The 13,898-nt window shown below is 40.6% G+C and overlaps 1 protein-coding gene across 3 annotated transcripts in view; it reads left to right on the top strand.

Moving 5' to 3' along the window:
* The window catches only part of USP6NL (USP6 N-terminal like), a 114,390-nt gene extending 106,061 nt beyond the window's left edge, over positions 1–8,329 (top strand). For all 3 annotated transcript variants that reach the window (XM_036401067.2, XM_036401065.2, XM_036401066.2), the window contains one exon: positions 4,734–8,329. In XM_036401067.2, the coding sequence (XP_036256960.1) occupies positions 4,734–6,202 (1,469 nt within the window). In that variant the 3' untranslated portion in view covers positions 6,203–8,329. The remainder of the gene's footprint in view (positions 1–4,733) is intronic.
* The last annotated feature ends 5,569 nt before the right edge of the window (positions 8,330–13,898 follow it).

The raw sequence follows: 13,898 nt of genomic DNA, 5'->3' as shown, positions 1-13,898 counted from the left end.
TTCAATTGCTCTCCTTCCTCACCCATTTTTCACCACATTTCCTTTGCTGTTTGCTTATTTTATGCTATATTGCATAGAAGCCAACTAAATCACTAGCTTTCTTTTCAAGGAAAAATAGAAAATCTATAGTTGCTGCTCTGTAAACTCTGATACAAGCTATATTATAGTGCTTGTTTTTGGGAAAAGCCAGTAACTAAGCTGTCTAGAAATCTATTCTGTTGAAGGAAGGAAGGAGAGAAGGATGAAAGTAGAGACATCCATATCTCACAGGAATATTGGCAACTTGGGAAAAACCTCATTGCCCTAATTGCTTCAGAAGACAAAGGGACATTCTGATTATTGTACAGGTCAGAACAGTCATAGCTGAACTAGACAGCTTTGTCTTCACCTCTGGTTTTAAAATGCTTTCAATTCTTGTATGTAAGCATCACAGATTGTACAGAAAAGCACTAGTCCCAAAAGTACTTGTTTCAGAATTTGGCAGTTTCTCCATTTCTCAGTCAGACAGATATGTCCAGACAGTGAATTAACTCAGATCTTGAATCAGCAACACGAGCAGATACTCAATTGAATTTCCTTTAAAACATCCAACTAAAATTTCTTCCTGCTCAAATCTGAGGAGTTTGAACAGTGAGTGTGGCTGAAGTGCTACAGGAGATGGTTGAGAGCTGTGTGTGAGGCTTTAGGCAGATTTGGAGTGGAAAAATGATAGATAAAAGAAATGGGGCTTGAAGGAATTGGTGCTTTTGCATGCTTGTCTGGTGAGCTGTTTGTGTACCTCTTCAGGTAGAGATGTTTGTTGTGCCTTGGTTTCTTTTGTTTGCTTTTGCATTATGGTTTCTTATCCTCAGCTTTTTGCCTTTATTACCTTTTTTCTTTCTTTCTTGCTGGCATGCAGCATCATAGATTTCTTGCTGTTATTGCTGATACTGGACTGCTTAAAGCATTCCCAAACACAGTTGGCATGCTCTTTGTGCTTTTGAAGTGTCCCATTGCAGTCATGTGCATGCTGGTAATTTGGTTATCCTCTACTTGTTTATTTTATGAACTTTTCTGGAACCTCAGGAGTTTTTGTTTGTTTGTTTGTTTTTGTTTGTTTGTTTTTTTAATTCTTGTTTCACTAGAAGTGGCAACTCTGTGTGTGTATAGTGTGTATAGGTATTTCTGTTTGATCTCTATACTTCAATTAGAATTAAGTAGCCATTTTGCAGTTTCAAAAAATTTCCTTTAGAAGGTGATTGGTTTGCAAGATGTCTTTTTGCTGCAACATCATAGTTCTTTACACAATTCTTTCCTCTCAGTGCTTTTTATGGCTGTAGGTGATCAGTGCTGCAGCACCTTTGAACCAAAGCAAGCTCTGTTCTGGTAGCCTTGATTTGGTACCTCCAGCAAGGTGGCCTTGCTTAGTTCCACAGGCAGATGTGGGTGACTGAGCAACCAGTGCCCCTTGCTGGCATCCAAGGTCAAGTTAAACCAAGTTTTGTGGAAGTCCTGTGGCTGAGGTTTAACCTGTATTTCTTCTTTTCCCCACTGAGCCTTTTTCCAATGTTCTGTATTTTGTTTTCCCTGACAGCACTGAGCTCTGCTGTTACCAGCCTATAAACCCAGGATTGTGCTGTTAAAATGCAGAGGTTTTCTTCTAGGTGAATTATTCTTATTCTCTTGCAACATTTTCCTTGTTACTCAGGATGTGAATTAATGTTGAATTCTAACAATTTCACTACAGACATGGCAAGATTTCTCTGCTAGTCATGTTACAGCTGTGATTCATGTTACAGGCTACATCATCTAGACCATGCAGCCCACATATGCCTGGCTGTAGAATGTTCCTTTACCCTGAAATGAAAAGTAAAGGTGACACAAAGCAGCCTTGATAGAATTCAATAAAAATGTCTGCAGTATTCTCACTTGGGTTTATTAGAGCTTAATGGTAATTAGGAAACCTTAAGTGTGTGAAATTAAAAACCAAAACCTCACACAAACCCCACCTTTATAGTGCAACCTGGTATATTTAAGGATCTCCTATTGCTCTGTAGACATTTCTTAGAGTAAAAGCTGGGAGAAAATAAATGAGTTCATGTTTTTGATGACCCTGGGCAAATGAAGGAAGCATTGCAGCTACCAGAGGAACTGGTCTTCAGGTTTTTATATATATGATTAGAATATTTTAACTTGAAGTGTGGAAGAAAGTAAACACTTTTTCTAAAACATGTTTTCTGTACAAGGACAGAAATTAAATAATTTAGCAATGCTGCAGAGCCATTTTCTTGTGCTATTGCATAGCTACTTTGGATCTCCAATAAATGGATTAGCAGCCCCTAAAGATCATTTCTGTATGATTTAGATGGCAAGTTTTTGGTATGTGTTTTGCATGTACCAAAGTATTGTTTCTTAATGCAGACTTCATGCTATTTTCACATTCAAGATTAGTAGGACTGAAAGCACTGCAATCTGTGGTTTAAGTAGCAGGAATATTTATTATTTGCAAAATTCACTTTTATTTAGGAGACAAGATCTTCAGCTTTGACTAACAGTGTATTTGAGGATGCAGATGGAATTAAATAATACAAATGCCTCTTGCCAAACCAGAAGCAAGTTCAGAAAGTGAACTCCTATTCATAAAGACTAAAGGACAATTTTGGAGAGGCTGGTGCAGCAGTCAGTGTATTGCAGAGCTGTTAAATCACCTCTTTTACAGCATCCATGCAACTCCTTCCTTTGTCCCCTCATCTGTTCTTCCAGTGGTGGAACACTCCCTTGCTGGGGGTGTAGGTCTGAGAGCCCTGTTCCAGATTTTATTTGGGAATAGTGGGGGCCCATATGGAAAGAGACCAAACATCAGACTTGGAATTCCACGTGCCACTCACTGGAATCTAGTGCTGAGGCCTGGCCCCACTGTTTGCTGTATGTGAAGTGAGGTTTCTGAAGTTATTTCTGAAGCAAAGGGTAGGTTTTAGGTTTCCATATGACTTTTGGCCCTTACAAAGAAAGCTCAAGAAAACACTCCTTTCATTGTTTGGCAAATCTAAGCTGTTTCTATTGAGTGATTTATTTAGTTATCTTGTTGTGATGGCACCATTGTGTTCTTCTCCGCTCTCCTCCTGGCTGGCTCAAACTCAGTTTTCCTTTGTTTATACAGCCCCTGATCCGTGCTGGTAGTTTGTTACACTCTTAGAACAAATAACAGTCACCTTGGCTGCTGGCTTTCCTCAGAGTGTCTGTGTCAGGTACCACTCATCAAAGACTGAGCTCCTGCTCATGCCTGTGTAAATGAACATAGCTCACCTGTGACTACAGCCCTTGTCAGGGAGAGGCAGTTGTGTGTATTCACTCCTGTGAACCCTTACAGACAAACAAAAAGAAATTACAAATAGCTAGAAAGTGAGGTGCTAACTCTCTGATCTCTGGTGGGAAGGGATTCTGCAGTCCTTGCCTTAGGAAGAAGCAGGGACTGGATAAAATTATTTTACCAACAGTCATTTTATATCATTTATTTTGCATAGCATTTAAGCAAGGGTAGCCATTTCTTTTTTCCTCCTTACAACAAAGCTTCTGTTTATAAATAGATACACAGTGAATAGGTCTTGTTTGGTAATGCTGACTTTAAAACTTTTTTTTTTTTTTAATGCTGAACATCAAATGAATTAAATCTAGATTAATACATTTAATGAGAAGTGCATGACCTTTTCTTCTTATAATGGGAAAGTAATGGATTACACAATTAAATAAGTTATATGCAAGTAGATATGATAAAATACTTGAGCTGTGATTATGGAGGGTGTTGACTGCTAAGGAGAAGGATTGCAGTAGAAGATTTGATGTGAATTGTTCTGTGAGCAGCATTGAGCCATGAAACACTTCTTCATTGTTTCTGTATGTCACTGTGGGTTGCTCTGGCTCCCCACACTGTTGATGTTTACCACTGGCTGTTGCAATGCGTTGAGCTCCAGTCTGGGAGAACTTTCCATTCGTGTCCTTGTTCTGTAAATGATGTCCTTGTGTCCTGCAAAACCCACCCATGGAACACTCAATTGAAACCATGACGTAGCCAGGATTGATGTCAGCTGTTCAGTTGTTCTGTATTGATAAAAAGCTGAACTGAAAGAAAGATTCTGTGTATAGAGCCTTTTACTGGAGGTTTTTCATACTGAGGATGAAATTTCTAGGCAGGAAAGGGTTTAAGGGGAACAAAGTCCTAATTGTCTAGATGTTAATGAGGAGCTTCACCCAAAAACTGAAGTGAGAGACAATTCAAAGATGTCATCTGGGAACTTTGTGCATGTGAGGGAGGAGCTGATGGTGTGGCTTGCTAGAGGTGAACATTAAAGGATGAATGAATGGAAAACAATCCAATGGGAGAGTGATATTGGGAAAGATTTTTAAAGTGGACAAAGCAGTTTGCTTAATGTAACAATGTGAGGAGGGTTCCATACAGAGTAGGTACTGTAACCAACATGCCATCTAGGAAAATGGGGTTTTTTCAGCAGTGTCGTGATAGAGCAAAAGCTTGGTAAGATTGCATCAGCTGTAGGAAGGAAGAACTGGTTGGGATGAGAGGCTAAGGAAAATCTGTGTTTGATGTCAGTGTACAGAAGAACCTTTGAGGTGTTCAGCAGAATGGTGACCCACAGAGAAGCCCAGTTAATTTCTAGCTATTTGTGCTTGCATGACAAACAGATCAAAGAAGGCTTCTGCACAAATGTGAATTTATGTTATTCCTGTTCTTGTTTTAGGTAAAGAAGATGAATTTCCAAAGAAGCCATTGGGGCAGATTCCATCAGGACCTCTGCCTTCTGTGCTTAACTCCACTCCAGTGCTTAATGGACAGAACAGTACTGGGACACAAGCAGCAAGACAAAGGACAGAGAGAAGACCATCCACAGAAGAAGAATCAGAAAGTTCACCAAACAACCGAAAAAGAATTAATTCTGTGGAAAAGAAACCTTCCTTAAAACAGCTAAAGATTCGACCAGTAGAGACACCAAACAGTTTGCCTAAGAATGAGGTGGATACCAGAAAAAAGCCTCAGCCAGCAGAGCAAGACAACTCAAGTCTATACAATAATGCAGCTGCTAATCAGAATTCCAATGCTACTTCCAACACAAGAAGGGAATTTGTACCTAAGTGGAATAAACCGTCTGATATCAAAATAATGGAAAAGACAATGAAACTCACTGCAGAGGTGAAAGGGAGGCCAGTAAACCATTCTGGTTTGGGCCCACCACCAAGTCCTGGAGAAATGCAGCCTTTGAATGTAAAGCAAAAGGTGAGGGTTTTGGATGCTGATGAAGGTAAGCGAGGGTCTAATGCATCTCAGTATGACAATGTTTCAGAGGATGAAACTGAGAACGAGAATGTTGTTGAAGAGATGCTTGAGAGAGCTCATCCACAAAGTCCTAGGCATGTAGCATTTTGTAATAGTCCAAGAAAGCAAATGGAAAAAACACCAGCTCCATTAAAAATACCCAATAATTACACCTTCACTTCACAACCCAGATCTCCAAAATACACATCTCAGTCTGATGGTCCATCTCATGGACTGAATGTAAAGCAGCAACTGCCAGGTTATAGTAATCCCCCTACTTACTATGGGAATTCTCCAAAGCATGTTTCCAGTATAGGCAATGCAAGTTCTGCACCTCTGCATTACCACGGGAATCGAGCCAGCCCCTCTGGAAGGCCATACGCTCCTTTTATGCCGGTAGATTATTCCCCAAATAAACTGCAAATGAATTCCTATCCTGCCAGTCGCCAAAATGCTCTTCCAGCAGCCCCTGCTCAGACAGAAGTCGCTCCTGTTGATGCATACACCAGCAACTCGAGGTCCTCCCCAGGTGTCAAGTTCATCATCCCTCCAGCAGATTATTTACCAGAGGAGAGAAAGTGGCCGGACGCCGCCTACGCCTACAGACACGAACCCTACAGGCAGCCCTGGAGCCAAGACCTCAACAAAGGCCACTTGGATCATTTCCAGAAATACCAGCATTTTCAGGCAACACCTTTACATGAGCACAGTCTTCCTGCTGTTTCTGTGGATAGTCCAGTGAGATACAGGACTTCCCCAGCCTTGGAAGAGAACGGCTCCCCACAGTACCAATACGCCAGCCCGTCAGCTCAAGGCCAACACTATCGGAACAGAACTGATGGATTGTCTGTGCATCTGACTGTGCATGAGTCTGTGCATGAGTCTGTGCTTCTCTGAGACCCTGGCTGTGCTTAGAAAAGTGGCAAGAACCAAAACCAGTTGAACAGTACTGTGTTAGTAGTAGTCCTCCTCAGTTCTCTGAAATGTGGATGGTTTGTGTGAGTTCAAAAATAACAACACTTTTTCAGAGATGTTTCAGACTTTGGTTGAAAGCTGGTGGAGTTCTTGGACTTGCATGGAAGCTACTGGAAGTGATCTAATGCACATAGACATAGCAATAAGCTCAAATACATCACGTAGTTCATGCTGTCGTCGCTCCTTACATTTTAAATAACTCATGTTACAATCCTTCTGCCTAAAACCTGTAACACACTGAAAAGTTTTGACTGACATTGTTAATGCACTGTACAGATGTGTGCGTGTGTGCCTGTGTGAGTGTGCACTTACAGTACACAAACTCATATGGAAAAGAGCTAAAGAGTTTAAATTTAAATGCATTTAACTTTGGGCAAAGCTTGTGAAGTACTTTTATTTCATATTAATTTTTTCTTTGTAATTTATTTGAGAAGCCATTCATTTTGAATGGGAATTTTTGTCATTTTTATACAGCTGCCTCAGCATCCCAGTATCTGTTCTGGGCAGGAGAGATGCTTTGGGATTATTAATTTAATCATATGTGAGAGTTAATTTCCTCTCCTTTGACTACTGTTTGTAATTTTCCTCAGCAGGAAGGAGCAGGCAGGAAAAAGCAGGTAGCCAAAAATGTCTCTCTAATCTGGCTAAGAAATGGTGCTTAAATTCAGGGCAGTGTTTAGGAGTTTTTTAAGTGCATCAAAAATGGAGAATCTGTACCTTCTCACCCAAATCTACCTTCAGAATGTCATTCTATATGCAAAAGACTGGAGCACAGTGAGCCTAATGCCAGATACAGAAATGGTGCTGCACCCTTCACTTTTTGCCACGCTGTGCTGTCAGACTCAAACTGGTTGCAGGGCCAAATCTCACAGGTATCAGAGGATCGCACAGCTCGTTGACACCTCTGTGAAGTGCACACAGGAATTTGAGCTTTGCTCCAAGCTTGACGTTCCCTGAGCTGTGTGAGTATGCAGTGTCCCTTGTTGAGTGGATTTTGTTGTTGTGTTTTGCCCTTTTTCCCCCAAATTGCTGGTGGGTTCCTGTCTGAGGTGGGGCGTGTGCTGCTGTGCTGTCGGGCTCACGCTGCACGGTGTTCTACACTAAAATGACCCTGACTGTTGTTAACAGGAACCTTAAACTCCTGCTGATGTAAGTAATTCTAAATAGTCTTTGCAGCCTTTTCCCCTTCGTGTTTTCCTTTCTGCTTTGACTGTGAATTGGGGTGGAATTAAAAGCAGGTGAAGTGGCACATGGAGGATGGAGTCCTGTGAGCTGCAGGACGTGCTGACCTCTCCCCAGGAGCTGAGGCAGAGGAGGTCTCACCAGGAGAGGTCCTTGGAGTGCTGAACAGAGAGATTTCTCTAATTTTGAAGTACTAAACATTGGTATCAACACCAGTTTGGAAGGTTGTCGTGTTCCCTCTTGTTTTGTGAGGTTTGTTAACTGAAGATATAGAGATGGATATTATTTTTTTTTTTCCTTTAAAGAATGAGCTTTAGTGCCTATTACTGCTGCAGGTTGGCTCTGTAAGTTTTAAGGTACAGAAGTAAAACAATTTTTACAAATGGAAGTAACATTTACTTAGTATGTTTCAAAACATTTTTTTTTGTGTATATAACGTGTCTGATGTAATTTTTAATAACTGGGCAATTTTATACTTTAAAAATTGCAAACTGCAGCGAAGTAACTGTAGCCAAGCACTACACTGAAATCCTAAACTAAAATTGTGAAGATAAATATGACTTGGGCTTATTTTAGTTCTGATTGCTTACAGCAGCTTAGAAATGTATGTATATAATATTGTGGCTAAGTGTAATAATCTCAGTGTTTAATGATGGTTCTGTAATTCATAACAAAGCTGTACAATTTATTTGTGCAAACAACTTGAGGCTCCAAAATATGTATCAGCATTAGTAAATACTGTAGATTTTTATATATAAAATATATACACACTATTTTCTTATTTCATCTGCAACAGTTTTATAACTGTGTACCCTATTTTGATGTGACTGTATTTTTAACATGTTAAAATAATAATAATTAAGCTTATGTTGTTTTGTCTTCCTTCTTAATTATTTGGTTAGCTCCAAACTGGACTTTAGCTATTCTCAGCACAAATAATTGCTTTTCATAAATGAATCATGTGTATATATATGATGTATCCTATCTAATTTGTACATGTTTATTTTTAGACTAAGCAATGTGGATAAAATCTATATAGTCCTTTTGCATTATTGCAGAAGTGGCAAGGTTATTGATTATAGTTTATTACACAAGCTAAACCTTAGCCTGTCATTTGCAAAAACTAGGAGCATAAACTGTGATCATTATTTTCTGGTTTTGTTCTAATAATCTCACCCAATACCAGTTTAAAAGAGAATTGTTGGCATAAGGAATTTGCAAAATTGCATTGATCAAAGTGCAGAATAATAGTCTGACTGTGGCTTCTGTCTCTCACATGTTTGGAGGATGCTATTGAGTTGTTTTTTTTAAAAGAAAAGCAACCCAGCCTTGTGTCATCTAATTGTAGTACAAAACACATTTTTATTTTCATTTAACTGGACAAACCAGACTCAGGGTACAGGCAGATTTGAGTCTGTCATTCATACCAGCAGCAAAACCCGTTTGATGCTGCAGAGGGAAGGGAGACACAGCTGTGCCAGTGCCTTGCTGATGGAGGGGCTCATCTGAGTGTCTTGGATTAGATATCCTCACAAGAGCTTTGCTGTCACTGTTTTCTTTGATCTGAAAACAGTGGAATGGTAAGTATCAACATAAAATATTTGAGACCTTTTTTTTCTTCCTATGGTTTAATAATTTTCCAAGATCTCTGCTTTGAGCTGGATAAACTGTAAGTTTCTTGTCCAGGTTTGTTGTCATGGCTTTCCTTGTGTGAGACAAATTCAGCGTAGGGATTTGGAGAATTAACACAGAGGAACACAAAGGACTAAGTAAGGAGACATGTCTAACTTCTGTATGGCAAAAATTTAGTGAAATTAAACTAATTAGGATTTAAAGGGAAAAGAAAGGGCCTTGAGTATATGCTGTGGTTGCTTTTCCTTTCACTTGGATGCTCTGCTAGATTAGATCTAATGACTTCAGTGTGGTACTGAAGCATTTGGTCTAATGCAGTACAAATGGTTGTGGCCATGGAAGAAAGATGGGGAGGATGGTATCACTGGTACTCTTAACCCTTTTGGTGAGTGGGATCCAGGTGCTTGCTTGTCTGTATAACCAAGTTATGTTATGCACTGCAGGTGAAGACAGAAGCCATCCCTGCTCCTCCTTCCAGGGGAAGATTCTGGCATCAGATTTGGTGATGAATCTGAATCTAAACATCCACTTGCTTGGGCAGCTAAGGAAGAGAATCTGACCTCAGGAAAATTCTTTCCCCTTCTCCAGATCCAGCTGTTCCCAGCCTGTAATGCTTTAGGGAATGCAACACAGAGGAAAGAGAAAACCTGTTTAGCCAGAAGTCTGTTAAAAGAGAGTATTCCCTGCTACACCTGCTGATCACTACCTAAAGCCTTAAAGCATGGTATTGTTTGCAATTGTTGCAAAATTACCAGACTGGAGTGGACAATTCTGTTTTTCTCATGGCCAGGATGTGTAAATGCCAGTTACCTCTGTAGTATCTGTCAGCAGGATGAATCCCTTGTTGTAAAAGTAATTGTTCTACCCCCACTATCAGTAAACTTTCAAGGCAAAAAGCCAGAGAGTTTTAGAAATCATGGAGGATGCAGAACAGAAGTATCTTATTGCTAGTCAAAGATACAACATTGTAATAAACAGAATAATTACAAAATTAGATGCAAACAGTAAACAACGTTGAAATGTCAAAAGACAGAACAGCCTTCCAGTGTGGGGAAGCAAATCCAAAGCTTCCCTGAGGTACACAGACATTTTCCAGGGAGATTCTTCTCAAGAATCCTATCCTGAATTTCACATCATCCTCAATATGACTTTGAAATGGACTTGCAAATTGCAGACTTTTTTTTTAATCTCCCCCTTGGGTGGCATTACACTGCATGCACAAAGAAGAATACTATTTAAAATATGCCATCAAACGCCCACCGTTTCACTTCCAGCAGAGAACATTCCCCTTTCCATACTTCAGTGAGAGGAAAATATAATCTTTTTTGTAGTCCTTTAAATACTGCATTTTTGTAAAGTTCTGTAAATGTAGCATAGTTACAGTTTAACAGCTACTTAACCAAGTATCATTCAGATGCTTGCTTAGCCATCCTCTTTAGAGGATCTTTAGATGGCATGAAGCTGCTGCATAATTTGCTGCAGTTTCTTTTTTTCTTTTGGGCAATATTAAGACAATCCAAATGCTTTTAGTGGCAGAGTTGCAATGAGGAGATGACTAGGCCCACAGCTGAAATTGGAAATATAATTGCAGTTATTTTGGAATAGCCTTTAAATAAATGGTTGCCAAATCCTGGGAAGGACACCATTTTCTGGGTTCTTTGTGCCAAGAGAACTCCTTACTGCAGCAGGGAACACGTAGGTCCCTCTCCTGAGTGATTTGATTCTCTCTGCTCACACCAACTGCTTTTCTTTGTGCTTATGGAGTTAATATGTTAGTAGAAAATCAATGGAACTTTTAGAATGAATGATGAGAAAATAAAGCTATCTTGTTCTGCCTTTTCTTCCTTCCTTTTTTTGTTTGTTTGTTTTACTGATTTTATTGTCAACCTTGTCAAGGTGAGCTGTGTGTGATGTGATTCTTTTGTCTTCTTTCTCTAGTAATGTGCCAACATGTTTTACAGAGGCTTTGTGATGCCTTTTTGCTGCTGTTTCTGCTGTGTATCAGAGGTTATTGTTTGCCTCTTCAGCTTTTCCTTTCTAGATTATGTGCAAATTAAGGGAACAAAAATTATATTCTCACTATTGCAGTTGGTCAGAAATTCTCCAAGAAGGGTAATTCCTAACAGAAAACAATTTAATTTGGCAGTTGGTGAAGGACATTGTAAGGTGGAGATTTTTGTACAAGTCTGTGGAATCCAAAGTCTAAGGTTGCTTCTGACGCCAGCAATTTATTTACAGATGTGAACAGGATGGGGCTGCTATGGAAAGGGTCTCGAGCTGTTTATTTTTTCAGCATCAGTCTCATTACATGATTATGATAATGGAAAGATGCTAACAGCTCACTGTCCAGGCAGCAGGCTGGAAAACTTAATGTTACAGCATACTTTATAACCTCCTAGACCAATCACATGAAGCAAAAGCATATTGACAGTAGTTCTGTCCAAGCACCAGAAGCACACGTACCTTTAGTTAAAACAATGTTTGCTTATTTTGAATACAATACCTGTTTGTGAGGCACAACACACAGAGCTCCATTCATGAGCTTAACCTTCCTAATATCTTGCTAGATAAACTTTCTTCAACTTAGGAAGCCATTCAGACAAGCACTAATACATGGCTTTATTGTTCTATTCCCATGTCTTTTCTATAGCTTAAGTAATTTTTGTGGTGACTTATCTCATGACTGTTGCTTTTAGCTCTACTAACAATTCTGCTGCATCTGAGGCCTGTCTTCTGCAGTTTTCCTAAAACCCTCTGATTTTATGGATTCCCACAGCTTCTGCTTGGGGTCAAGGACCAAAAACCATATTAGACACAGGCCAAGGAAGAACTTTTTGCAAAATGCTGTGTCCTGCCACAGAAACATGCCAGCTTGGATCTACAGCTGCCCTGCCAGTCCAATATGTTTGATTTGGTTAAGTAAATCACCTGTTCCCTGGTAATGCATTTCTTCTGTCAAATTTTTCTGCTGGAAATGAGGTAAAAAATTGAGGCCTGGGAACTCAGGGTGCCTGAGCTCCTCTCTTTAATTAGAAGAACTGAAGTTGGCTTTTGGTTCAAACCATCCACTTCAATCATTGTATTTGTAAGTTCAGGAGTATCTTCTAGAATAACTTGTGGTATTGTCCCTTAGGACTTGGGTTTCTTCAATAACAGAAGGTCTTGTTAGATTACTTTGTCTAATCTGTGCCTTCTTTTTAAACTTCCCTGTTCCCATATTTCCCTAAAGAGAGCTCAGATCTGAGAATGACTCCACAGGTAGTAAAGTGATCTTAGTGGTTGATCTCCAGTGCTACCATCAGGTGGGTTGGATGGGATTTTCAGGCACGTTAGCACTCAGCATGAAAACTGGGCTTTTGCAATACAGGGAACTGGAAAAGCTCTACTGGTGCCAGGCTCCCCTTGAACCCAGCAGCAATGTGTGGTTTATAGTAAAACTCTCACAGCTTTGAAGCAGAAGGGCTGGTGATGCTTAAACATGGTGATGCTTAACTGCCTTAACCTTTGGGAGCACAGTTCAGTGCTGTGGTGTGGTAGAGCTTGTAAAGCTTGTTTCCAGGAACATTGGGGTTTTGTTCCTCAGAAATTTCACAGGGAAGGAAACCACAAGGAGTATCAAGTCCAACTCCTGGCCCTGCACAGGCCACCCCAAGAGTCACACTGTGTCCCTGAGAGCATTGTCCACACTTCTTGAACTCTGCCATGCTTGGTGCTGTGACCACTGCCCTGGGGACCCTGGTGCAGTGCCCAACCACCCTCTGGGTGAAAAACCTCTTCTAGTATCCAACCTAAACCTCCCCTGCCACAACTTCAGGCCATTGCCTGTCACTGTCACCACAGAGCAGAGATCAGTGCCTGCCCCTCCTCTTCCTCTCGTGAGGAAGCTGTAACTGCAATGAGGTCTCTGTTCAGTTTCCTCCAGGCTGAACTGACCAAGTGCCCTCAGCTGCTCCTCATGTGGCCTCCAGACCCTTCACCATCCTGCTACTCTCCTTTGGACACTCTGTAATAGTTTAATATCTCCCTTACACTGTGGTGGCCAAATCTGCACACAGCCCTCAAGGTCAGCAGTATCCTGGCTGAACCATCATGGAGAACCTGTGCTCTCAGAGGAGGAGGAGGAGTTGGGTCCATTCTGGGAGTCAGCAGTCTCAAATTCCTGGACACAAGCCCCATGAAGGTAACCTAGAACAAACTGGGTATCCTGTTTATATTAAAGTGGTTTTAGAATGGTCCTCTTGGCCTCAGTGTTCCTTAGAGACAGCTCACCCAATCAACCTTTCAGTCTCCAAGGAAAGTGACTGTGTTGGAAGATCTTTCTTTGATGTCATTTGTTTGGACTTTGTGTCTGGAGCTCCTGAAACCCTTCAGAGTGCTCTCCCTTTTTGTTCCCCAGGTTTTACTGTGTCGGGTTTTTTCCATCTGAGTTTTTTCAATTCCAGTAGAGATGTCCACCTGTTTGCTTCTCCAGTGAATGAATTTTCTTTCAATTCCTGTGTCAGCCTGTCATGAGCTTCATGCTTGGTGTCAATTCATTGCATTCTCCAATCCTTCTCAAAGTCTGTCTTCAATTTGCAGTGCTGTCACTTTGCTTTGGAGAAAACACTGAAAAAGGGACAAAGTACATGATTTGGAGATCATAAAACAGAAATTATGAGTGTAAAAGCCAATCCTAAGCACTTTAGAAAGGTCTGTCTGGTGGTTGTGCTGTGACCAGCACCTGTATCATCATAAATGATAGAGGTGCTTATCTATGACCCTGTTAATTGGAAGGGCTGGGATGATCACTGGCTTTGCTGAGCTC

The sequence above is a fragment of the Molothrus ater genome, chromosome 5 (assembly GCF_012460135.2).
Source record: "Molothrus ater isolate BHLD 08-10-18 breed brown headed cowbird chromosome 5, BPBGC_Mater_1.1, whole genome shotgun sequence".
Classification (NCBI taxonomy): Eukaryota; Metazoa; Chordata; class Aves; order Passeriformes; family Icteridae; genus Molothrus; species Molothrus ater.
Note: the sequence above shows the minus strand (reverse complement) of the source record. Positions and strands in the feature narration are given on the sequence as shown.